This window comes from Calypte anna, chromosome 3 (assembly GCF_003957555.1).
Source record: "Calypte anna isolate BGI_N300 chromosome 3, bCalAnn1_v1.p, whole genome shotgun sequence".
In the NCBI taxonomy this organism is placed as follows: Eukaryota; Metazoa; Chordata; class Aves; order Apodiformes; family Trochilidae; genus Calypte; species Calypte anna.
In genome coordinates, this window is record NC_044246.1 from 5,552,191 (window position 1) to 5,579,794 (window position 27,604).

The 27,604-nt window shown below is 42.6% G+C and overlaps 1 protein-coding gene and 1 long non-coding RNA gene across 2 annotated transcripts in view; one reads left to right on the forward strand and one right to left on the reverse strand.

Annotated features, from left to right (window-relative positions):
* Window positions 1–364: 364 nt before the first annotated feature.
* LOC115598104 lies at window positions 365–20,614 on the reverse strand. Its single transcript, XR_003987385.1, has 4 exons — window positions 20,220–20,614; window positions 18,415–18,498; window positions 2,130–2,229; window positions 365–579 (listed from the first exon to the last, which is right to left on the reverse strand). It is a non-coding gene; the product is annotated as an uncharacterized LOC115598104 (long non-coding RNA).
* Window positions 20,615–20,686: 72 nt separating this feature from the next.
* The window catches only part of KCNK1 (potassium two pore domain channel subfamily K member 1), a 32,100-nt gene continuing 25,182 nt past the window's right edge, over window positions 20,687–27,604 (forward strand). Inside the window, exon 1 of the mRNA XM_030447760.1 lies at window positions 20,687–21,368. Within this exon, the coding sequence (XP_030303620.1) occupies window positions 21,014–21,368 (355 nt within the window). The 5' untranslated portion in view covers window positions 20,687–21,013. The remainder of the gene's footprint in view (window positions 21,369–27,604) is intronic.

The following is a 27,604-nucleotide window of genomic DNA, read 5'->3' on the forward strand; positions in this document are numbered from 1 at the left end:
GTCCAAGAGTATATCCTGGCCTGGATCAGGAACAGTGTGACCAGCAGGGCCAGGGAAGTGGCCTTACCCTTGTACTCAGCCTTGGTGAGGCCATACCTTGAGTCCTGTGTGCAGTTTTGGGCACCACAATTTAGGAAGTAGGTAAGTAGGGGGATAGGGGTCTGGAGAACAGGTCTGATGGGAAGAGGCTGAAGGAGCAGGGGCTGTTCAGCCTGGAAAAGAGGAGGATGAGACCTTATTGCTCTCTACAGTCACCTGAAAGGAGGTTGTAGCAGGTGTTGGCCTCTGCTCCCCAGTGGTCAGTGATAGGACAAGAGAAAATGGGTTCAAGTTGCACCCAGGATGGTTCAGATTGGATATTAGGATAAATTTATTCACTGAAAGAGTGGTGAAGCATTGGAATAGGATTCCCAAGGAGGTGGTGGAGTCGCCATCTCTGGGAGAATTCAAAAAACCTGGTAGATGTGGCACTTGAGGAGATGATTTCGTGGCTATGGTGGCATAGGACTGAGGGTTGGACTTGATCATCTTGAAGGCTCTTTCCAACCATGATGATTCCATGATCCACTCCACCATCTCCTGTCAGAAAAGCACAGGAGAGTATATCAAGAAATTAGTGTGTTTTTTCCTAAATCCATCTCTCAATAGTGAAAAGTAATTGGGGGAAGTTGAGTGGGGAAGTTCTCTGAATACCAAAGGTTGTTGCAATCATCAAAAAGGGGGTCTGACCCCTGAAAACACGGAAGAGGGATTACATCAGGGAAGGCAGTGATGCATTTCATGTCCTGTGCAGGAGAAACTATGTCTCTGTTCCCATACCCTCTGCTAACACAAGAGAAAACCCTGATAAAGTCAGAGGAATCCCACTGAGACACTGTATGGATCTATCTGAAGAAGTACAAGGCATTAAGTCAAAACTGACCAAGAAATACCAGTCTGTCTTTCTTTCCTCAGCTGCTGCACTGCTGCTTTCTCAGTGTTCATATATTCATTTGCATGCAAACTTATGCCCCAGGTTTCTGAACAAGAAAGCTATAGGTGACCAGCCAGTGTTCATGGCAGAATTAGATGGAAATATTTTGCCCAGCTATCTTTCATTTCCCTGCAGTTGCTCTTCCCTTCTAACCAAATGCTAAAATGCTGCCTGTAAAACAACAAGTGGAATGTACGTGGGACTCCAAGGCTGCAAATGGGTTAAGGAAAAAAATGTGCCACTGATGGCTGCTGCAGATTTTTCTAGAGAAACTAAAGCTGTTAAAATGGTCACTTAAGCTTCTCCTGCCTTCCTCTGCATGCTTGCATTAAGAAGAATCAACCAGGGGAAGCCACTGGGATTTGACATTCCTACTCTGATTTCAGCTGGTTTAATGGGCAGGGTGGAGGGCAGACCCTGGAAGCAGAATAAAAATTATTTGCCCATTCAGTGCCTTGGAATCTTCTGGTGTCCCATCTTGCCCTCTGATGGCTTTTGGTGTCTCTGAAATGGAAGGTGCTGAGGCTGTGTGCCTGTTCCAGACTTACCTGGGAGCTTGAGATCTCTGCCTTAACTCCAGCTTCAAATGGTGAGGGAAATGTGGTGGCTGTGTGCTGCCCAGCCCTCTGCCCTTTTCTGGGATGCTTCTGCAGAGCTGGAGGTGTCAACACAGTGTGCTGATGGGAATGGCAGCATCCAGCCAGCTCTGTCCCCACTGGGTTGCTTAGGAAGAGCAGGGCAGCAAAGAAAATGCTTTTTTTCTATTTTTTAATTTATTTTTTTTTTTAAATTCTTATGTTTGTTTTTAATTAGAAGTCTATAGGAAAAACCTGTATGCAAAATAGTTTTCTTAAATTCCCTGGTGCCACCCACTGATAGCACAAGGCATCCTAATGCTGGATGCAAGCCCACAGAAGGCAGAGTTTTAATATTTCATACATGATCTGCTTGTCAGAGCTGTTTTCTCTCTTTTCATACCAGTCCACCAGGGCTTTCATGGGGTGATTACTGGAATGCTCCCTCCAGACTATCCTGGGTACAGTCACTGCTGCTTTCAGAGCCCAGGCAGCTGATGCAAATGTTCAAGGATGCATAAATCTCCAGCAGTAAGTGAAGAAGACAAGGCTGGTACACAAGAGATGCGTGAGTCACTGACCTCTGGATATTGTCTTCTCCTCCAACTTGCTGTTTCAGCAGATTGATCCTATTTCAGGAGCTTTTTGAGGTACACCAACTCCACAGCTCTCTGATGGTTCCTGTTAACAAAAGAGATTCTTGCCAGGCATCATTTCTGATTAAAAGATTAAGAATGAAACTGAGAGGGAATCACTTTTGATTTCTGAGTCTTTAGATCCATGAAAGATGTTTTCTTAGCACTGGAGTCAGGAAAACCAGATCTGTGCTGATTTACGTTTGCTTCATCCCACTGCTGAAGCAAAGAGGCTTCTCTCCCTTTAAAGTTTGCCCTTCTGAGCTCAGTCCTGGTACAAGCAGCTGAAGTGGCAGCTATGAATATACCTTTTTTTCTGTCTCAGAGTTTCCTTCATTTTTTCCCTTAGAAGCTGATGGAGTTAAGGGAATACAGAGGAACTGTGAACTCAGTATGTGTAAGGCTCAAACATCCTGGTAATAAAAGCTCTGTAATAACCTGAGTGGAGCAGCAGGAGGAGGAAATTTCATCTCATCCATCTCTGGTGGAAAACACTTTATTTCCCCTGGTTTCCCCTTTATTTGCCCCCCCTCCCCCCCCTTCTCCTTTATTTACCCCATGAAGTGTTGCAGTGGGAAACAAAGGGGGATTTCCAGATCACTGCTTCAAGACACAAGTTCAGGTGTCCAAGTGAATGGGTTGGCTCCCCACAGAGACTCCCAGACCTTCATTTCTGCTGCTGTCTTCCAGAGCTGACTCCCTCACCATGACTACAGCAAGATGAGTCCTGGATCTTAGCACTGCCATTGTGTTGCAAAAACCCTACAGCACCCCATCAAATCCATTCAGACTCCACAGCTCCTCTTGCTCCTTCAAAATAGGCATTACTGGAGCCATTACATCATATATTTTACATTTTCCCATTACTCTTACTGTGGTCTTAATCTGCAATTAATTTTCCAGCCTTATTCCCACTTGCTGATTATTCACACTTCTTTATTTAATACAGTATATATTTTTTTTTAAAAAAAGGGAAGCAGTCAGCATCTCCCAGCCATTTTGAATCATCATTAATTTAATCCACTTCTCATTTTTAATTGCCCTGTTATCTCTCCAGCTCCATTCCCACTCCAACATATAGGGTGGGGGGGAAAAATCACAGAGCAGCCTTTTGGTTTCTCCTAACCCCTTTGGCTAAGGGTAACTCATTCTGGGGTTTAATTGTCTTTTTAATTAAGGCTGCTAGAAGCCTTTCAGCAGGAATGGCCTTGCCCAGGGGCTGTAGGGCCAGAGCAGAGCATCTAATGCTGCCTGCTTTAAAATCCTGGGTAGGGAATAAGGAGATGTTAGTTAATTTCTTGGCTGTCTCACACCTTCAGGGTTTTATTTCATCACCTCATTGTCATCTCAGTTCTCTGCCTGTCAGATATCCTCTTTCTCTTCTCAGCTAGTTGTGTGATTTACCAAAATCCTTGCCACTAAGCAGCAGGTTCTTTGCCAGGTCCCCTCACACAGGCACCAACCCACCCTTCCCTTCTCTGCCCCAGCCCCTGGCATTTGAAAGGTCCCAGGATGGCTTCTTGTGTGGGTGCCACCAACCCAAACCCCAAATCTGCTGAGAATGGATGGAGCCACGTGGCTGCACATCTACACCTGAACCTTCCCCTCCCTCCACACGGGTTGCACATCCTTCCTGTGGCCCAGGACAAGGAGAGATGGACTGAAAATCCACCCTGTCCCTGCTGAGCATTGCAGCTCTACCACTCTGAGCAAGCAGTCATGCACCAGTGATGTTTGGCTTGTCTGAAGGGCACCTCTGATGGGTGGGTTCAGTGATTCACTATTACTTCACCACATATGATTCATCTCCCTGACCCTGTGCTAACCTGAAATCCAGATTTGTGTTAACAGGAGCTGTGTGTTAACAGCTCTAAGTGAACACTCTTAACACTGTGGCCATGAAAAGTTGCATTATTTCATTTCCAGGGATTTTATCCTGGTCAAATCCTAACTTGAGTGTTTGCTTTCTGCATCTCAGAATGGTTTCTGTCAGTTTTTCTGGCATTTTACTTCCTACCCTAAACCCTGTTGAGTTGCCCATATACTGAATATGGTGCTGCATAGCATGGAGCTTTTGTATGTTCAGAAAACATTCTGAAAAGAAAAGCCAGTGTATAATGTTCAAATACAAGAATATTTCTTTTTAGTGATTTATATATTCCTCCAGCTGTTCTGAGAGGTACTGGTTTTTATAAAATTGCTCCGAGTTTCTCTGATGACACATGATCTGTACAAACAGTCACTGCTTTTCATCACAGATGAACCTGAGGTGTTGCAATTTCTCTGGCTCCAGATCCAATAGATTTCACAGTGTATTAGAAAAACATAACCAGCTATATGACTGCAAGGTAATTAGTTCAGCAAAAGCAAGATGGACTTCTTGTAAAACAAGCTAATAGATTTCACTTCTATTAGGAAGTTAGCTATTCAGGAAGAAATTCATTACCTAAATTCCTCACTGGACAGCCACAGAGCCAGGAGCTGCCTCAAGCACAGTATTTGAGGTTCTGCTATCAGATGGACCTTTCCCATAGGGAATGCCTTGGCCAGGTTCTGAGGAACAACTGGTGGTGAGTTGGAGCCCACAGGTTCCCCCTGTCTGATGGGGACAATCCCAATAGTGAGAAACAGAGCAGCTGCACAGAATAATTCTGGGAATTCTTAATAAATCACTTGTAAAAAATTATTAGCATTTCAAAGTTAGTTTCCAGAGAAAACCTACCCACTCTGATATGGCACCCAGTAAGATTTATTCCTGTGAGTCTAGCTCTCAGATAAGCTCTCAGGCTCTAGCTCTCAGAAGATGTTTATCCAACAAAAGTGTCAGGAATTAGACAAGTCCCAGATACCAGCTTTTCAGTGGCTGTTTTTATCCCCTGGAGCCATTCATATTCACAGGCATTCCCATAAATAAAGGGACATTTTTCTTCAAGCAATAAATAATCACAGGCCAATTTCATATAAATAGCTGTAAGACCAGTTCTTTCTCTTTCCCCTCACTGCATACAGGATCAGATAGAAAGTTTCAAAGTCCCAAAATAGTTTCTTCCAGCCCCTAGAATAAAAAATGTGAGGCTTATCCATTCCTCATAGTTAGTTTTCCTCAGATTACATAGGCAGCAGGGTATTTTTCATACTTTATACAATCATGCTGTGTAAGAACTTACTCAAGCTCCCCAGGTCTCTCACTGAGAATCCCTGGTGAAGAACAACCCTTAAACTTCCCTTAGCAAGCAATAAGGAAAAAAAAAATAGAAGTGGGTGCTCTAGGAAAGGATGAGGAATATATAATTACAGGCAAGCTGCTCTCTAAGCAGAAACTAAGCTTTGCTCTGTGGTGAATCATGAATAAGGCTCAGTGACTAGAAGGAAACTGTAAAGCTCATCAGACTTGGTGATGCATGATAAAAATATGTGAGCTGAGCTGGCTTCACAGGGACACCTAAGATCTCCTAACAGGGCACTTGGAGGTTTTACCAGCTCAGGCACAAAGCCCTCTATAAAAATCACCACACCCAAGCTTCACACCTACACACCTGCTGTTCAGCACCAATCAGTCCTTGGGATGTCAACCACGATGGCAAATCCAGGTTGTACAAAGAGCTTTATTTCTGGGTGTAAAGGATGTTTCTGCCTTCTGAGCAGAGAGATGAGAGCACTATTTGGAAGTAAAACCCTGTAGCCTTTGTAGCTTTGGGAGGTAATTGAGCCAGCCAGGGATAGTTCTTAAACTTCAGCAAGCTGCTATCAGAAGCTTTCAATGTGTAATTATTTGTAGATCCCTCTTAGTGATTAATTAACATAATTAATTTCCTTAACAATGCTTGAGTTTTACAACATTCACACTTACTGACACATGTATACTAAATTTTTTTTGCTGTCTCCTACTTTTTCTTGATAATGAAAACTTTGCCTCCAAAGTGTTGGGTTTTTTTTTTTTTAGTTGGTTTGTGGTTTTTTTTTCTTTTAATTACTTTTTTCTTTGAAAGAGCATTTTAAAAGAACTGGTTAATACACCAATATTTACTAGAGAAAGATAACTCTTGCAGGCTTTTGAAGCATCCTGTGGAGTTTAAAGGAGAACTGCACCTCCTGTAGTTCCAGGAACTCTCAAGAGATTCAGCATAGGATATTTATAACAGTTCAGAGGTTTCAACAGTAATTTTCTGTAGAATCTTTTGATTGTGTCTATAATTCTCTCATAACTTTAATAAGACCTCTTGGGACAATCTCAGCTCACTCTATTTCTCACTGTGCTCCATTTTCTTGGAAGTTTATAATCTGATGGCTGGATTGTCCAAGACCATTCCTTTTACATTATTTGGATGATATTAATGAGCCTTACATAGAGGCAAAAAAAGAAACTTGGGTACTATCTGTGTTGAGAAGGCACACACAGATGAGATTTTCAGTCAAGGAACAGAATCCCTTCTTTGGCTTCAATGGGTGTTGAGCCAAGTTGTTTCTGGAAGTTTCTTTTCTATTTTCCCACCTATGAATAATCCCTGTACCCCTCTCCTTGCTGCTCCCTGTCCTTTGCACTTTCTTTGTTCACCTGTTTTTAAATAACCAGACAGACAAACTATTAGAGTTCAATTTTTTTCTTCAATATTATTTTGGGGTTTTTTTAAGGCTGATCTATCATTTACTCCCATCACTCTTTGCAGTGACAAATCTTTGAAAGCAGGAGTTCTTGATGTCTTCTTTCACCCAGCCACATTGTCTAGGAGCCTGGAGGTCCAGGCAGGCCATGTCACCCTGGAAATGATGCCTCTACTTCCATGCCAATCCAGTGAAAGTCCACTCTTTATATCCTAATGAGATTTGAAATACCTGAACTCAGCATTGTATAAATGTACTAAAATGGGAGATGCTGCCTTACCTACCTGATGTCAAAAATGACAATCTTTTTTTTTTTTTTCCTTTTAAGCCAGAGTTTGAAGTTAATTAAGTTCAAGTTTCAAGTACAGTCAGACTTCATTTTTTGAGGTGTGATTTTACAGTTCATTCCTAGCTAACAAGGGGAACTATTTCTCCTGAAAATCAGAGGTCCTGGAGGGAAAATCTTTCCACTGCATTATTTCAGTTGGTTTACACACAATTCCAGCACTGGCTGGAAAGAGCAGTACATGATGGAAGCAGGGGTGCAGCTCTGTTCTTCTCAGGGATGGGGACACCCTGAACCAAAATGCAGATGGGATGAGCCATCTACATCATCTTGTTCACTCAGATCTGACCTCGTGCATCTCTGGTCCTCATTTTCTCTGCTCCCTGTCACTGTTCAGAGACTGATTTGAGGGCATCTGAGCTGGTGAAATGTTAGGAGTGGGCTGGAAAGGGAGGGGAAGGGGTCACAGAGGTTTCTCAGTGCTGTGCCTGCTGCTCCTGGAGTGCACATCAGGAGGACACATGGCAGAGAGTCCAGGTCCCTTTTGTCCCTTCCCTCTCGCCAGCTAAACCCACCCTATTCTCACTCTGAGTGCTGTGGGCAAACCCAGGAGGCATCAGAACACAGCAGAGTCTGATGAAATATCAGTATGATGGCAACAGTGTCTTCAGGAGTCACTTGTTACTCTTTAGTTTAAAAAAAAAACAAAAATCTTCCTTTGGAAAGAGCCATCAGAAAGGGATGTGAAAAATCTAGTGAAAAATCTAAACTTTATGTGGAATTATTGTGATATTACAGACACTGCAAAAACACATCTGGTGGGTTAGTATATTGCCTGCAGTATAACCATATAAATATCCTGTTTTAATAATCTAATAAATAATAACCTATTTTCTTTATAGCAAGGCTACAGGATGCAAAAAAAAAAAAAATTACAACTGCTGAAATTCTACTACTGTTTATATGGAGTAAGTAGTACTTTATACTTAAATGCATTACTTGTAAAATATGAAATAGAGACTTCATTATAAAATTCTGTTCTATCCTAAGCTACAGATCAATTGTTTTCCTCCCAGATTTACAGCATCAAACAATTCATAGAGAAAAAAAAAGCAAATTATGCTACAGGAATGGGAGGAAACTAGTCAACAACTGCCTAGAATATTAGATTGTGTTTCCTAGCTAATATAAAGATATTCTCCTGAAAGTATGCCACATAATTTTCACAGGAGTGAGGCTATACTCTGAAACTGTACACTTCATAAGGAATCCAGTCTGCAGAAATGCTAAAATGCACTGAGAAGAACATTTGAATCTAATTATAGGCAGATAATGTAATTTCCTCTGTAGTTTAGTGAAGCTATATTCAAAATAGTTATCTGGATTACTCTACCTTTATAGCCAAAGCCATTTCAATATAAAACAATGAGGTGAAAATTCAAATTGTCCCCTTTGACATCAAGCAGAAGAAATATGTCTCAGGGAGTTCATTGGGGGGCTGGAGGGGAGAGCTCCTCTTGCTGCAAAGTATTGTGCCAACAGCTTTAGATATAAAAGAAATACCTTGGGAGCAAAGTCACAGAAGTATATTGCACAGTTATAAGTAAAATGCTGTGATATATCTTTTCCATAAATATTCAGTGCTTCGGGATAGTTATATCCAGCTTTTCTTTCAGTCTGAACTTCTCAGGAGACAGGCAGGATTTATTCAATCCTGTGCTAATAGTACATTTTGTTCTCCCAAAATAATGTCTGCCTATCTATCACACAGTGTGAATGGGAATGTCTGAGCAGACAGAAGCCTGTGGCTATACATTTCAGAACCCCCACCTTCAAGTTCCTCAATTGGTGCTTAGGAAACTAAGGAGGGGCAGCTTGACTTTCCTGAAGTGCCAAACTATTACAGGAACTTCTGCATCACATTTCTTTAGGTTTGTTGTCCCATTTGTGTAGGGAAACTGCCATACCTGGACCACATATGGGAGGAAGCAGCATGTCCCCAGTTTATGTTGCATATTTCCACTACAGCCTGGATGCAGGTCCAAAGGAGGCAACTGGGCTGGTGAAGGGACTCGAGCACAGATCCTATGAGGAGAGGCTGAGGGAGCTGGGGGTGTTGAGGCTGGAGAAGAGGAGGCTCAGGGGAGACCTCATCACTCTCTACAACTCCCTGAAAGGAGGTTGGAGCCAGGGGGGGGTTGGGCTCTGCTCCCAGACAACTCTCAGCAAGACAAGAGGGCACAAAAGGTCTCAAGTTGTGCCAGGGGAGGTTTAGGTTAGAGATTAGAAAGAAGTTCTTTATGGAGAGGGTGATCAGACCTTGGAATGGGCTGCCCAGGGAAGTAGTGGATTCTCCGTGTCTGGAGATATTTCCAAAGAGCCTGGATGTGGCACTGAGTGCCATGGGCTGGGAACTGCAGCGGGAGTGGATCAAGGGTTGGACTTGATGATCTCTGAGGTCCCTTCCAACCCAGCCAATTCTATGATTCTATGATAAATTGTTAGAGTCAGCTCTCCCAGAAGTGTTATGCTGGCAGGTTAAGAGCTGCACACCAAAAGGATTTTTCATCTGTTGATGCTTAAACTGAAAATAAATGCTGTTTCTTAGGGTGGGATAATGGTGGGAGGCTTGGGTGCAGGGGAGGGTGTCCCAAAGAAAGGCCCATTGGTGACTTGCAGGAGAGCAGCTGGGGGTATGGAAGAGTTCTGGACACCCCTGCATACAGGCAGATGTCCAGAGAAGCCTGCAGGATGTACCAATGGGTAAAGAGAAAAGGAGCAAGGTAAGAACCCACCAGGAAATAGAATTTTCAGGCAGAGGCCAGTCTGGAAATTTTCTCCTCCAAGCAGGACTTAGGGTCCCAAGTACCAGCTGGTGACTCCTGTCACTGGGGATGAGAAGTTCAGGAGGCAGGCAAGTGCTTCATGTGATTGCAAAAAAATAATACTGCTATGAACTCTATGTGTTGACTTCCTAATGATTTCAAGTAGGGCTTTGCTGGTGTTCTCTACTATGCCATCAAATTCTTGTTTGCATCTCTTGGTGATTGGGGTTTAAAGTGATCTTCTGTTTCCATGACTCCACTTTCCAGATATAAAATGTGGCAAACAGAACTTCCTCACTCAAAGGCTGTTTAGAAATAAAAAGCATTTAAACTTTCTCTTTTTTAAATGCTAAAGATCATTAAGCTGCTCAGTAATTGTGGCACAATAATAGTATATAATAACTTAGATAAATTTGGGGGGTGAATAGATGGTATAATTATGTAATAACATAGTGAGGAGAAAGCAGTTTTCAACCCTGGACCTAATTGCTCTGGTTTTGTGTAGTGGGAACAACCATCATCATTTTTATCATCAGTGTAATCCCTTCCAACTTCAGCCATTCCATGGTTCCTGTTGTAATTGTCAGCTGACAAGTAGCACTTCTCTTCTAGATGCATTTAAATGTTTAAAGGCAACTCCACAAGATCCTTTCCCTGGTTTTGCACTGGGGAGACTTGTCTTTACTGGGATTCTGACAGGAGAAAATTCAGCCTGTAGCTGCTGGATGTATTTACTTACCTTCTTATGCTTGTTTCCTTTCTGTGACAAGGCTGAGAATCCTTTGAGGACTCTGGGGCTCTTCAGCACTAAATGCTTAATTTCAGTGAAGCTTCATGTTCACTCTATAACACCATGCAACATTCTTACAAAAACCTGACTGAAACTTTTGTTACAGTTTGACTCTTCTCTGTTTTGGCTCCTTGGAACATTCTGTTTGTTATGTTTCATTTAGTTGTAATAAAAAACTCAAACTAAAGAAGAGTATATATTCCATGAGCTACTTATAATACTACTTACTACTTATAATACTTTCCCTTTTAGTTCCATAATGGATTTTGGATGTACTGAATTTCACTAGCAGATTCACTTTTGCTCACTAGCATTGGTTTGCAGCATCACAGGTAAATTTTGCTCTCCTGAAAGTTTTTTCAAAAAGAAACAGTTCATGTGGTCTGGTAGCTGCACAGCTTTTGTATTTTATTGTCAAGCCAGAGCAGGTAAGAATTTAACTGTAGTGAATTAGAAAACATCAGCACAATGTGAAAACAATGGTTTTGTCCCTGCTGATTACTAATATTAGAAGTTATTCTACTGCCCAGTATTATTAGGGTGTTTTCCTTCCTCTTTCTTTCTCTGTGTACTGCCTAGAAAAATAGCTCCCTTCACTTAGTAATAAGAGTAATTGCCATTGTGGCAATATATATGATTACTTTTAACTTTAATAATAATTATTAACATTTTGATTTTCTTTAAATATTGATGAGACATCTGATGTTGACTGAAAAGAAAACAAACGCCCACCTAGAGCACCAAGCCTGTCAGAAAGATTGTTCCTAACACTAAGATGTATGTTTTGTCCTGCAGTTAATTCCACATCAAATCAATGTCATTGGAAAACACAGGCTAATGGTCAGTCCTGCAGCCTGGTTTAGGATGTGATCATTAGTTATTTGCACAGGGGTAGTGTTTGGACTTCATTAACAAAAGGACAGCTTGAAAAATATACACAGTGTTAGTTCTATTTCATTTTCTTGTTTATAAAATATAGCCCTAAATTCATTTTATGGTGATGTCTATGGGAAAGGGGAGATTTAGCTGGGAGTGAGGGTGAGCAGAGGAACCATTAGCTTAAGGAAAGAAGTGAGGGAGGTAGAGGAAATCAGAATGCAGGATAAAATCACAATACATGGCTGGCAATGCTCAAGAGTTGCAGACATTAGTTCCCAGCATCATCTTACCAAATCATTTTCTATCTCTGACTTAAAAGCAGGAAAAGATCAGAAAAGAATTTTGTGAGAATTTTTTTTTCCCTAGGAATTGCATGTTTTCAGTCTTTTATTCTTTATTCCTTGTAAGGTTGAAGACTTGTTTGAAGGCTAGCAGGCTGAGCAGGCTGGATTCTAGGAAAGAGACTTCAAGAGGAAGGAAGGAATGATTTTCTGTAATAGCTGCAATCATTCCCCATATATGCTTCATGGGCCAGACAGAACAGGACCAGGTCACCCATAACTGCCTTGCTATAACAGCAAGAAAAAACAGATTTTAGGTGGGGTGGGGTGGTAATTGTGTTGGGGTTTTTATCACTTTATGCATTTCTGAAAGTACAGGGGGGAAAATCCTGACAGGTTTTGAACTTATGTTTTTCTGAACTGAATTAACATTTAAGCACTTTCTTTAACAGACAAAAACAAGCCTTAAACAAGACAGTTTTTATATTTCTTTCTCAGTAAACATGCCCTTGTGAACTTTTGGTAAATGCAGTAAGAGTGTACAGAGCATTGGGACAGATGTGTAGAAAATTATGATACTTTTGTATTCTGTTAAAAATTAATCAACCCAATGCCATTTAACCCCTTATATTAAAGTGTTCTTCCTTCTCAGAACCTTTCCTCTTGTTCTGTTCTTTCTATCCAAGTCTATCCTTTAAGGGGAAAGTGTGGAATCTGGCCTTACTGAAACTGTAATTTTCTTAAACCTTAAAATATCTCACATGATTCAAGTTTTGCAAAGGTATCTTGGGCTGAGTGACAAAATTGTCCCTTTGTACTTCTGATAGGTTTGTTAGCTTGACTGAGAGTCAGTGAGTAAAAATAGGACTCAAATTCAGTTTTGATTGATGAGTCAGATGACACAATTGAGGAAAAGTAGGACACTGCAGCTTGTGTTCCCTCTAAGCAGATAAAAATAAAGGACTAAATTTTCAAAAGATTCAGGTCACTGAAGTAGGCTTTGGTATTTATTATAGCAGGTGCATGTGGCAATGGTACCCATGGGCTGTTCCACTCATTGGTTCAGCAAGGCAATGAGTTGAACTTACTAAAATTTAACTCCACTGAGGCAGAAGGGTTGCCTGGAAAATGAACCTGTCCAAATAGCATGGCTAGGTGGGAGTAGCACAGGTCAGATGGGTTTGCTTGTGTTCCTTCATCTGTAAATGCCAACTCCTGCTTACCTCACTGTGGATATGTGGGTCTTCAGCAATGAGGAACAACCACCATGGCTGAGAGGTTTTTTTGGCTGTGTTGCAGAGCTGTCAGGCCTCAGAGCTAACAGGGCTGACCACAGGAAGAGATGGATCAGGAGCTCTACAGGAATGCTGAGGGAAGGGTGCCTGCTTCAGCATTCCCACCATGTGCTCTCTGCACATTTTCCTAGGGAAGAGGGTGGTCTTGGTTCTCCATCCCTCCAGGAGAGGGGTAGGAAAGGGCTGGAGCTTGTGCCAGCCAACTGAGAAACATATAGCTACTTGAAACTGTAGAATTTATCCAGCACAGGAATACCCAAGGTCAGACACAAGGTTAGTTTTCAGGGATAGCTGAGGATGTGGGTTAGAGTGTGTTCTATGTACCAGAGACTGGCAATGAGCTGTGAGATGTTTCTTTTCTTAGAAGTTAAATTCTCTAGGAGTCTACTAGAGCCCTGAAAAGCCAAATTGCTGTACACCCCAGCCACCAGCTATGGTTGCAGTGGGAAAGAAAATCCCTTCCCAGAGATGCTTCCCTGCTCCACCCAGGGTTCCATCCCTCTTGGGCTGCATCTAGGCAGCATCTGAGTGTCATCCTAAGAACCTGCTTTGTTTTCCCTGGATGATCCACATCCAGGCAGCCACCTCCAGCAGTAGGATCCCCTACCACAGCCAAGTAACTTGGCCTGGAGTAGTTATTGGAGAGCAATGAGTAGTTACCACAAGGTCTCAGATGGGTCAGGATGGTTGCAGGCATCCAGAAGTTACAACTGAGAGCAGCATCAAGAAACTTCTCCAGCTACCTGAACCCAACTTCCCAGTGGGAAATCCAAGGGACTTGGGTCCAGGACCCAGTTTCAGCACATTGACTCAACTCCACAAAGAAGTCCAAGTGCACACATTGCTCAGTCTGAAATAATTCCTACCCAGGTCAGGGAGGCCTTGGGGAGCAGAGCTGTGCTGTGTACACATTCTGGGAGAATGGAGTCAAATGGAGATGAAGCTGAAAGGTATTTTGAGAGGTTAATGTGACCTTCCCACAAATGTGCAAAAGGGTTTGTTACCTGTCAGGGAAAACATCCCCACTGCTGGGTCCAGGTTTCTCTCTACATATCCCCCTGCAACACAGATCCAACTCAGCCTGTCACATAACACTGATTACACCAGTACACAATTCTAAGGCAATGCAGACTGAATTTAAACAGGCAAAAACCTATTCCTACCCAATGGCAGCATGAAACTAAGAGATTGGGACTGGACCTCAGTGAACCAAACCCAGAAATAATGCAAACACAGCCTAACCAGTGAAAAAAAAGTAATTGCAGACAGGCTATTTAGTGCATAACCTTTTCTGGGGCTGTTTTGAAAATAACACAGAGAAAACTGGTGGGCTTTGCTGGCATCATAATTATCTGAGTGTCCAAAAGCCAGAACAAAGTTTTTAAGACAAAACCAAGATCAGGCCTGCAGGTGATAATGTCAGGAAGAGGCTTGAACATCCACAGCTGTTCAAGTCTACCTCAGCTGCTCTATTCTTTTCTTTCCCTCCATGACCATATTTAACACCAGACTGCCAAGAAGGGGAGAGAAGTACTAAAAATTCTGCAGAGTAGAAGTGAGATAAATGAAGTATTTTGTGAATCTTTGTCATTAGTATAAAGTAGGAAGCATCTTAACTGGTTTTCCTCTTTGAAGTATCTTGAACAAGAGGTTAAAAGGAGTGATTCTGTTGGCTGACTGCCACAGGACTTAGGAGGGCAAGGTCACTTTATTTAAAACACTGATTTTTATTTAATGTAGTGCTCTAATAAGGTCATGTTGACATCCTGAATTCTGTAACTACTACATTCCTTCAGTGTTAACACAAGCCTACAAATCACAGGTAATTACCTTTCTACCAAGATACAGCACAACTGAGACCACAGTGGTGAAAAGCCTGGGGAATATATAATATTCCCCAATATATATAAATATATAACTATATAAAATGTATATTTCTATATATATATATCTAGACATATATGCCCTCATTCCCTTTGGGCCTATAATTCCTAGAGTGAGCAAGTTCCTTTATGGATAATGCCATTGGGTAATCCTGATGGAAAGTAGACACGAAATTGCTTTTTTCCATGACATGAAGTGCTTATCTCACTAAAACTGTTGCCTATCAGCTATTTCAATTGGATGTTGAGCTTGTTGCTTAAATACAAACCCTTCCTGCAACTCTCAGGAAAATTACACAAACCCTGAACATGGCATGACTCGGTCAAGAAAGAAATTGTGCCTGACCATGCATATAAATTCACTTGATTCTAAATACTACTACTCCATGATGTAAATCTTCCCCTAAATACAAACCCCAAGACAGTCACATTCATTTGTTTGCTATCACAGATCTGTGGTCTTAACCTTTGTGGACAGTGTTGTACCATTAAGTTAAAGGCATAAAATGATTTTTTTTTTTTTTTGAGGAAGCCCCTAAAGCTCAAGCCCAAGCCTCCTCCCCTCCCTCTCAAGTAGAATGCAGCCAGGCAGGATATTGGAAATGGCATGGACACAGACTTCACTGACTCTTTTGCTTCCAAGGCTATATTTCTGCTGTCACCAGCTTGCTGGTGATAAATCTTAAAGGCAAAAATATGCTTGTACTTCTCTATCACATCTCCATCCTCCTGCCACATTAATGTGGGAATGAATCCCCTCTGCAAAGATTACTTTATCCTACAAATTCAGGCTGTGTATTTCCAATTTTTGTAAGATTCACATTATTTGACCCAAATCTAGATGATTCCCTTTAGCCAAAATAGAACACCTTACCCATCCAAAACAGAACACACACATCCAAAACAGATGGTGAGCCAGCTGACTGCTTCTCAATTTAACTACTTTTGTGTTGGTGCCTGTGAGGGTGTGATTCTGAACTCCACACCCTGCCTGCACATGGGGGCATGACATTCAGTCAGAGCCACTGGGTGACCTTATTTTAACTTTTGCTAAAACCCACAAATTGAGTGTTCAAAAGCAATTGCTCAGCTATATTTTCTTTTACAATAGGAAACGTATTCTTTTCCAGCCTTCATTTAAGAGATACTGCAAACTATGAAGGATTCTACTTCTCATCTTCACTTAAAAAATACTAATGGCAACATTTAAATGTGGCAAAACCCTCAATGCAAGTGAATTCTCATACTTACATTTATGGCTACCTTCCATCATGTATACATACTTCAGATCAGTCAGGCTTAAGACTTGCTATAACCACTAAATTTATATTCATGGCAAATTTGAAGAAAAACCCTGAAGGACAAATCCCTTCCCTGTTGCTGTTCAGTATTCAGCTGTGAGGATGACACAGCTTTGATACTGCTTCATGCTCTCAGCACATAACTGTTTACTGGCTCCCACACTGTTCTGGTTCATCCCACTCTTCCTCACCACCACCTCCTCTGTTCCCTGTGCTGTGAGCTCATGCTATAAGTATGCCAGGGCAGAACAGGTTTGTCAGGAAAAGTATTGCCTGGTAACTGATTTTTATTTACCCTGCACCTCAGGAGTTAAGGTTCTTTGGTGTAATTATTATTTATTTATTACTCTATTTATTACAGAGGAGGTTTAGATTGGATATGAGGAAAAATGTCTCTATTGAAAGAGCTGTCAGGCACTGGAACCAGCATAGGGAAGTGGTGGAGTCACCATCCCTGCAGGTATTTCAGATGTATGGACACATGATTTAGTTGCAGACTTGGCAGTGCTGTGTTACTGGTTGGACTGGTCTTTTCCAAGCAATGATCCTATGATTACTTATACTTCTTTTTGACAGGAATTATTTTCTTTTTTACTGATTCAAAAATGTTTGTTATTTTGCCATGAGATACTCTTTTGAAAAAAAAAACAAACCCACAAACAAACCACAAAACCCTTTTAGTCAACTTAAAACTTTCTGTGTATTTGAGCCACTTTCAGTTATTTCTTCTTGGTGATGAAAATATTTATGAGTAGCCAAATGTGGGTGTTTCCCTTTCCCCAGACTCATTTTCCCCTCAGGGTCCAGAGCTCAGTGATTAGAGCAGCAGAGCCCCAGCATCAAGCCTCTTTTTTGCCATGTGCCATTGAACAGAGCCCAGACTCTGAGCACTGCAACACTGTTGTGAGCTATTCACTGCAGCTATTTCTTTTGTCTAATGCCATTTACATTCCCTGGATAAAAGACCAGAGTAGAGTGGTCCCTCTCTGGTCACTGCCACCAGGCTGTTATCACTCTCCAGCCTGCCACCATCTCCTTATCTTCTGGTGTTTGGGGCACTGCACTGGAAATGTGTCAGTAACTTTTTTATTATTATTATTTTAGTTAACTAAAAAGCTCAGAGAAAAATAGGCTGCTTTTAACACAAAACCTCTTGATTTCAATTTTACCTCTCCTGATAGAAAATGTCACTGACTCACACAGCTCTGAAAGGGCCTTACATTTCTCTCTTACAAGAGAGGGTTTTCTCAGCCTCTGGACTACACTAGAGAAGCTGCTAACCCAGGGATGTGACAGGGGAGTTGTCACATCTCCCCAGGCAGCAGAGTTACAGAGACTACCAAAATTTCTCTGTGGTTTTCTAGCACCCCAGGACACAAAGAAAGTTTCTGTCTCAGTTCTATGGGGGAATTTGAGTGCCTGACTTTTACCCATGCAGACAGGCAACTTGTACTTGAATTTTCTGTACCTCAGAGGGGAGTTTGGTGTGATAGAGGGCACTGATATCTACCAATAGAGGGTATATTTTCCCTACTAGTAGCTGGACTTCTCCAGCAGTAAGGACCCCATTCATCACTGCATGTAGCCAGAGGATGAGTGATGTGATGGTGTGGTACATTTTATTAACTGGATTAATTTTGTATTAAAAGGGATGATCACAGTGGAAGGCTTTTTCCTACCAATTCAGCTGGAAAAAAAAGGACTGATCTGTAAAGCCTGCTTCAGAATTTCAGCCCATTCTTGCTGTAGCATGTTCTGACTTTCTTTTATACAGTACATAACACTGAGTTCAGTACACTGAATCCTTGACTAGCTCTGTCCTTGACTAGTAAACAATGTGAAAAATGGACTCAACATACTCTGGAATGAATCTGGAATGACATAATTGCATTCACATATAGTATTATAATGGTAACTATGATTATTTGAAGCCAGAAAACTTAATATTATGACACCCTTCTGCACATTTACCCAAATGTAATTAAGTTATCAGGTATTAAGAATCCCACTGTAATTAAGTTATCAGGTACATTAAGGGCTTTGAGTTAAAACAGGAATATAAACAATGGTGGCTAAAACTCAGACTCACCAGACATTTGCTTTGAAAGCAAGAACATGAATGCTTTGCTGACACAGCTGTACTGCTGATCCCCCAGCCCACGTCTCTGAAAATCTGTGGGGAAAAAATTGCATTATAAGGGCAGTGCAGGTTTTGTTCAGAGTCCTCCTTTTCTCCCTAGCCCAGCAAGCCTACTAAAAATGGAGAAGGAGTGAAAAGGCAAAGGTGGCCAGTAAATAGAAGTGTTCAGCTACCCAGTTGCAGTTTCCTGTTACCACCAAAGAGATGTGTGTTCTTAGGCAAATGTTTTGTAACCTTTAAACAAATATTTGGTTTGAAGGTTGGGGAAATAGTGTTTTGTAGCAAAGACATGCCCATTCCTTATCACGAATGCAACTGTACCTACCAGATGCTGCTATAAATCAGATCATATTATGAAACCTATTGTACCTGGCAAACTGAGTACACTTGATCAAAATAGTGCCCAATATGTCACACTTATTGTTTTAAATGGCTTTTCTATTATTGATGGAGGAACTCAGTCATTTGGAACTTGAGGGGGAAAGTGATTAAGTAATTGGAAGGAGTTAGCCAAGCATACCAAATCAGTCAATGAGGTTCCTTGACCTCTTTTTTTGTAATGACACATAAATGCACACTTTGTGTGATGCCATAAAACATTTTAGAATACTCCCTTCAAAAGCTTGTCTGCATTACATTCTTTTAGACAGTATCCATTATTAATTGTCATTGCTATTGATTCAGATTGCCTTTCTCCTATACATCACGGATTTACAGAAAAAAACCCACCAAACAAACACTTTAAAGATAGAGTGATGGTGATGAAAGGTGCTAAAGTAGTGGTGTAGGGCTATGACATCCCTGCCTTGTCTGTCTCTCTGTCACTTAACTTCTGGATATACAGCATAGATTTTCTTTAGCTGCTCGTTTCAAAGCCCCATTCAGCATGATTGAATGTGCATGCAAAAAGTACATACGTAGGCACCCCAGAGATGCACATTTGTAGGCCAGAACACGTGTGCACTCCTGGCATGGCATTGAGATCTGATTGCTTGTCCTTTCCTCTATGTACCCTCAAATGCACTTTTTAACCAAGCATTCAAGCAGCTGCTTTTTGCATGCATGAACACATTTATATTTTGACCATGAAACAAGGCAGGGAGTGGTTAAGGCCCTGGCACAACTCTGCTGTAGCTGGCAGTGAGGCCAGGAACTGGATGAGCTTTTCATGCCAGACCAGATTGAATCCCACAGCCCAGTGTAGCTTTCCTTATAAAAGGAAACCTCGATGCATCATTTTAAGTTTCCAGCATGAAAAACATTGTTCTGTGCCTTTCATCTTTGTATTCTTCTGTTCTGGTCCTTACAGTTTACAGGGGTTCTTCAGGGGTTAAGATACATCAGAGCTGTCCCAACTCACTGTCTCAGCACCCATGAAGTCTCTAATTTACAAACTGCTACTAATTCTCTGTGAGTGTCCAAGTTGCCATCAGCTGAGAGATGAAAGTGAAGAGGGAAAACCCTGCAGGATAAAACCAGGAGATCTCCTCTCTCTCTTTTACCAGAAGCTGCCTCTAGTCACCTTAAGGGACAATTTTCAAGGCTCCTTTTCATGTGTCAGAAACTCCTCTGCAGGCTATCTCTATGTCTGCCAGCCAGAGCTTGAGATGTATGAGGAAAGAAGCATTTGAAGTGAATGGCTGGCTGGACACTGCATTTGTATTCATGGTGGACGTGGCTCCAAGCACCAGCTGGGTACTTTTGTACAAGGAAAAAAGCATCTCCAGGAGCACAGCACAGAAGTAAAGACTTACACAGCTCGGACGGGGCTTCTGGAGGTCACCTGCTTCAAACTGCACCCCCGGAAAGGCCCCGTTTTGAAGCTGTGTCCCACTTGAGGGAGGACATGACCCCCATCCATCAGGGCTCCTCCTGGACTTCCATACCCTGGCTAAAATTCAGCTTCACCCTGCTGCGTCTCCGGCGCTACCTCCCTCCTCCAGCTCTGCCCAGAGCCTTCGGAAATGTGGAAAAAGAAAGAAAACCAAACCAAACCAAAACCAAAAATAAAAAAACACCAAGCAATGGAAGAAGAAATTGATGGTTGGGAGTGTGCGGGAAGTGAGGCGAGGCAACCTCCAGGCACTTCTGTGGTGAGGCGCCCGTCCGCCCGCCATCCCGCCGCAGAGGACGGGGAAGGAGGGGGGGGGGGGGGTGTGTTACGGTGTGGGCGGGACGACAGACGACCGGGACGGAGTGCCGGTCATTTTCACTGCCCATTCATTAGCTGTGTCCCTTCGCCCTGCCTTAGGCGTTCCTCGGTGCGAAAAAAGGCGAGGGAAAAGGCGGCGTGGAGCGGCAGCGGCGGGGCGGGCTGGGCGGCCTCAGGCCCTTCCCTCAGCCGCGCTACCTGCGCCGCGCCGCCACGTGAGCGCCACATCACCGCCCGCCGCTCCGCGCCCTCACCCGCAGCCAGCGGCCGCGCTCCCCTCACCCTCCCCTCCTTCCTCAGCCCTTCCACAACCCCCTTTTCGCTTCCCCTGGCAACGAGAGCCATTCCTTTCCCCCTTTCACCCCTCCTTTCCCCCTCCCGCCCCGGCTCGGGAAGATGCTGCAGTCGCTGGCGGGCAGCTCCTGCGTGCGGCTGGTGGAGCAGCACCGCTCGGCTTGGTGCTTCGCCTTGCTGGTGCTGGGTTATCTCCTCTACCTGGTGTTCGGCGCCGTGGTTTTCTCTTCGGTGGAGCTGCCTTACGAGGACTTGCTGCGCCAGGAGCTGGGCAAGCTGAAGCAGCGCTTTCTGGAGGACCACGCTTGCCTCTCGGAGGAGCAGCTGGAGCAGTTTCTGAGGCGGGTGCTGGAAGCCAGCAACTACGGCGTCTCGGTGCTCAGCAACGCCTCGGGGAACTGGAACTGGGACTTCACCTCTTCCCTCTTCTTCGCCAGCACCGTCCTCTCCACCACGGGTAAGGGAACGGCGGACTCACCCGCTGACTGAGGCCTTCCGGGGAGGCCCAGACCCCCTCCGAGGCACCGCAGAGGAGATGGAGGGTTTGGGGAGGTAGGAGAGGGGGGAAGGAGGGTGCTTCCTCCTTTCTGTGGGGAAAACCTTCGAGTATTGGGGCCGGGGTCTTCTGCCCCAATGCTCTCCTCACGCCCAGGGCAGCGGGGATAGTGCGAGGCCGGTGCGGGACTGGTGCGGGGCCGGCCCCGCAGGCCCTGTGGGTGAGGAGAGCAGGGGGGCTTGTGGAGGGTGAAGCTGCGGTTTGGCTCCGAAGTAGTCGTTTTCCTACTAACCTGCTAACCTGAGTCAAATGATACATTTGGGGTTGTTCTTTTCGTGTTTTGCCTTCAGTTTGCACGGAGGAGGCTGGAAGATGCTGCTGGGTTGTTTCCCGGGAGCAGCTCTCAGCTGGCATCCTGCAGAGCTCCATGAAAACCTTCCCCTGGCTGTAGTTTGTATAAGCACTTGTTTTTTTTTAAATTATTTCTATATTACTTTTTTTTTTTTTTTTTTTTTTTTTTTAATGCAGCAGTCGTGTTTCACCTAAGGTTGTAGTGGGCAGGTTTCTTGTCAAGGGTGAGTTCAGCCATCTGTGCTGTGGTGATCTGAGTGGGGCTCAGCAAAATGAATAACACATTTTTTCGAATAAGAAACGCTTAAAAAAAAAAAAAAAAAGAAATATAACCCTCGCATTAGTGCAAGCAGAAGGCTTTGAATCTTGGCACACATTGGTACTGCTGTAACAGATGCAATGTGGGCTTTTCTTTCCCCTTTCCCCAAGTGAGCACTCTTTCTATTATAGGAAATGTAATCAGCTGGTATCAGTAATGACATTTAGTAATCTAATCTTATTTTGGGTGCTTCCTGACTGATTTCAGACATTGCTTGCCCTAATAATAGTCATTAAGTATACAGATCAGGTTGACTGCTTGTTATAAGGAGTTTTTTGCATAAGGAGTGTTTGTTTTTTTTAAAAAAAAAGTTAAAATAGTGTTTGGGTGTCCCCCAAAACCCTCCCACCTCATCTTAATATCTGAGGTTTAATCAAAGTATAGTAAAAATGTTGGTGAGAAGAGCATAGAATGGTGGTAGTACGTCAGTGCTTAAAACTTTTTTTTCCTCCAGTAAAACTGCAAAACACTTTAAACTTAAGGTGCCAGATTGACCTTGTGATGCCTTTTTCCATTCTCAATCAATTACTCTTTCTGGTGCTATAAAGTATAAATTATTTTGTCCAAGAGCTATTCCTGTATTCAAATGATTTTTTTTTCAACATAATAATAACTCAAAAATAGGTATTTAAACAAATCCTTTCCTATTTGTTTATACAGTGTAGTGTATGTAACTTCTCTTAGATTTTTGTGTGACTAAAACCAAATCCACCATCCCTGCAGTTTATTACTTTTAAATCTGGCAATATTGATTTCAAAGGTGAATCAATCAAAACATATTCAGGATTGGGACAGTGAGGGTGGCACTGAGTTGGTTACACTTTAGCTACAGGATGTTTGGATTTGGTAACTCAGCTCAGACTCTCTCCTCAGTTATCCTTTCCCACTGCACATCTTCTGAAGTGCAAGGCATAACCTGGTCCTGCATGTTTGTCTGATTTGATCAGAGAGGCTCCAGAAGGGAAGTACTGAAAACATCTGAGAAACCACTCTGGAAACTGAAAACCTTCTGAAAAACTTCACTTAAATGGCATACACTGAAATGCATGTGTTGCTATGATATCTGTGAGCTTCAGAACCTGAAGGACATGCAGTCATCACTGAGGTACCAGGCATCAAATGGTGGTACTTCCTTCTGTGTCCCAGAGTCCATTGGGTTGGGCCCCATATAGCAAAATCCATCTGTTTCTTGTCTTATGGTCTTTAGCTTTTCTGCTCTCTGCTATTTAATACAGATAAGAACTTGTACAAGCAGACAAGTATAAATCCAGACCAATAAAGTGTGCCCAACACTTGCTTATATTCTTCCCAGAGAGCACAGATTTGTGGGGAGGTCCATATCCCCCCCTCCCATTTTACTCTGCAAGAAATCCTTCAAATCTTTTGAAATGATCATTAAAATGAAAGACAAGCAAGAACAGAACCCTTCCTGGTCATCTCAGACAGAAGTTTGGAAGTGTTTGAACATTGAAAAAGTGCTGTCTTTGTAGAAACTGAACACCTGAACCACCCTCTCTTTGCTGAGTACAGTACAGGAGAGAGAACCCTGGTACTGAATGGTACCAGCTGAGGGCTGCTTCTGTACTAGGAGAAGCAAAATGAAATTGCAGAGAGCACTGAAGTGTTCCTTATGTTCAGCTGACTGAATTTGCCATTCATCATATAAATAAATGCACACCTACCCCTTGTACAGAGCACAAGGCTTATTTCACAACCTTTTAGCTTTCTATATAAAGAAAGTGTTTAATTTTAGCATCCCTGGCTCCTTGTCATCCCCCCCCCTCCTTATATTCTTTGATGTCTTAGTAACAAGAGAAACTCCTTGAAGAAAATAAGAGCCAATTAAGAATTTGGAGGGAGCTTGCTGGACAGACACAGTAAGGGAAATTGTTACTTGAAAGCCATTTGCATTGCTGCACACATGGAGTGTCACAGGACTGTCACAAGCTGCCTGAAGGATGGGGCATAGGAAGGGCAGAGAAATGGGCAGGGGATGAGGTTTCAGCAGATGACAGCAGTGACTGGCAGCAGGTTTCTCTTCTAACAACTTTATTCCTCCCTATGCAATTTAAGCAGTCGTGCAGATTGCCATAGGAGCAGTGTGCAAGAGGAAGCAATTTGTTCATTAATCACTGAGAACATAAACACTAAGAACATACAATTGTGTGCATTTCAATAGCAGCTGTCTTGGAAACTCTGTAATTATGACCTTGTGCACATACATCTCTGGCCATTGCTTGTCTCAGTGCTAGATGTCATGAATGATCTTGCTGAAGCAGTTGTTTCTGATTGGCTTTGTTGTGGGGCAAAATACTTCTTTTATTTCTAAAAATAAAAATGAAGTAATTCTTCGTCCTCGCTCTCCTAGGTAGGGTGATTTCACTGTTCTTGGCATGCTGTTAGGCTCTGAGATCTTATCCCATATTGGTGCAGTGTCAGAATACTGCACTACATGAATTGTAAGCAGAACTGCAAGGGAAAAAAGAGAAATTGATGTTGGTTGTGGTGCAAGATAGGAAAAGTGAAGTGGCTTCTCCTTGTTGAAGGAAAGGAAAGGAGATGCTGAGTTTAGGAACTCAGGGCCATGTATTTTTACATATGTTTTTGGAAAAGGTCTTCTCAGAGTAGGAATATCCCATGACCTTTTATGCAAAGGACCCTAAGTCTTATTCTGAATGTCAGGCTTCGAGGATTTTGTCTCCATCACAAACTTTATATTTCATTTAACATTCGGTTAAGAGTGATGCTGAGAAAGAGCTTTTTTAGATCCTTTTCTACTGTGACAGAGCTGGCAAAATACACATTGCAAGGAAGCTAGGATAGCCTTCTGATCTAGGGATTTGCCAGAGGAAGGGTGAGGAGAAGTTGCATCTTCTGTGATAGCAACACATAGCTTTAATTTTTTTTGGTTAAGATCAGGCTGAACTCTCATCTGAGCTACTGGAGACAAGACAGAGAGGGAAAAGAGGAGGGGCTGTAACTATTCAACTGCTGCTGAAGGCTGTAATGTGGTTGTCTACAAAGGGGTTAGTGCACATCAGTATCTTCCCCAGCATGTAGCTTGTACTGGTTTCTGTGTTGGTACTGGGAATGAGTGTGTTATGTGTTGCAAGGAATAACACCCAAGATTCACTCAGTTCAGCTTTCTGCTTGCTGGATTGTGAAGAGAGTAAGGAAAATCTCTGCTGGAGTTGGAGCTAAAGGCTGAAGCAATGGCTGTTACCTTGAAACTGCTTGATTGAAGGAATAATAAATAAGCAATGTGGTTTTGGGGGAAAGTTTCACATTCAAGTTAAATGGTTTATACCAGTCTTGCTGGCAAGGCTCATGAGGAGTTAGAATTAACATGTGTATATTTGATTTGTAAGGATGTTCATTGAGGTCTGAGTCTCATAAACGTTGCTACTGATGATTTGCAAGAGAAACTAAATTTTGCCTTTATGAAAGAGAACAGGCTGGGAGATTGTGCAGGGGTCAGTGGGTGTACTGCAAGAGAAGGTGCAGTCTATGTGGAGAGACAAACCTGACAGTCTCCATCATTTTCTCCACATTCTTCTGTCAAGAAGTGGTCTTTCTTTCTCTTTTTCCCCACCAGGAGAACAGTTCCCACATCCAGTGCATATTTAGTGTGTAACACAGATCTTAAATCCGTAGAAAATTAGGGAATGATATGAAAGCTTAGTAATGTCTTAGCTGTACTCCAGTGTAAGATTTCATATGCTTTTAGAATACAGACCTCTGGGGGAAGTGGCCACTTGGATCTTTCACACCTTATGGAAGAGTGTGAATTTAACTTAATTAGAAAGAGGGTAGTCCACAGAGGCTTTAAGGAAAGCAGTTCCCCTCTCTCCACGTTTGAATTTAATGTAAAATGCACCTTTTATTTTGCTGGCATCAGAATTGGTGGCCTGTGACCTTGAGGATGCCTGTATTAGCTCATAATTACACACCCAATAAATAAATTTAATAATTCATACCAAATGTATGTTTAGAGACCTGTCAGAAGATTCTGCTGCCTCTTGTATGAAATCATACAAGCTTTGTGATGGTTTAAACTCAGATTAGTCTCCCTAGCAGTCACCTCTGACTCCAGCAGAAATCTGAGCTTCATTGTACTGCTGCTCTGACTGTAGCACTCGTGGATCATTTAAATACACATAATAAACTGCAGGTATTCACCAGGGTGGGGATGCCAGACTTGGAGAAGGAACTTAAGTTTCTCTTTTGAGAGTTGTTTGTTACTTAGCAACGAAATCCACAGGAAAAAGGTAATTTGCTGGGGATGATCTAGGAGACAAGGCCAGATTGTGTGGAGCTCTGCAGCAGGGTGGTTTATATCCTGGAGTGCTTCTAAGAAAAGCAAAGGAAATGAAGAGGTAGGTTGAGAAAGATGTCAGAGGAGAAGAATAACATTCAGTGGGCCAACTCTGACTTCAGGATGTAAGAAACCACACTCTTCTCCCTCCTTTGCCTGTAGGAATTTGAACCCTCACCCCCCAGGAAGAGTGGTTGAATGGTACCAAGTGTTCTGCACAGGGCAGCAGTCATAGCTGCTGTCCCCAGGGCTGTCCCCCTCCAAGGAGATCAGTAGACTGTCCTGGAATTGAGTGTCCTACCTCCCAGATTAAGTTGTATAAACACAAAGTGAAAGCATCATTGTCTGCCTGCCTGTCTGCTTTCTCTAGGGGGAAAATTCCTGTGTTTTATACACTGTGGAGCAGCTCCAGACTTGCTGCTGTCATATTCTGGTCTGGCCCTAGGGTGAATATACTGTCTCTTGAATTATGAGAGCTTTCAGTTGGGTTCTGCTTAATGCCATTCTTAGGACAGTTTGAACTAAGATTTTTCTATCTGTCTTCAGGAAGAAGAGGGAAAAAGTCTACTGTCTAGGGGAGCTCTAAGGGGAGGTATGATGAATATGCATAGAGTAGTACTGAGAAAGTGGATTGGATGCTTAATCTCCCTGTCTTACTACACAAAAATATGAGAACATTTAATGAAATTCAAAGAAAAGGTTGAATTTAAAGCCACCAAAGAAGACAAGTTTAAAACAAAACACCAACAGAAACACCCACAAATAAGCCCACCAAAACCACAAACCAAAAATTTCTTATATGGATATCTCCAAAACATCTGCATTTGTCAAAAATCATGCTCTTAAGCGTTGGGGGAAGTACATTACACTCTGTTTCAGGATGCAAGCTGCTCTAGTTACCAGAGATAAGAGTTACAGCCAACAGATCAGTCATATTATCTCCTGTGTGTCCAGGACAAAGTTCTTTTTTTTTTTTTTTCCACTGTGTAAGTAGGCAACAGTGGAGGGGTGGACACAGTCTGTCCTGTCCTGTGTTCCTGGCAGGCTGGCAGTTCCTGATTTCTTATGTGAGTACAGCAATCAGCTGTGCCAGACTCCTGCTTGTGCTTGCTGAAACAAAGAATTGCAAGAGTAGCCCTAATCCAGTGTTTATGCTGAGCAGGCCAGTGAGTAAAAACTATACCCTGGCAGAAATCAGAGAAGCCATGGAGT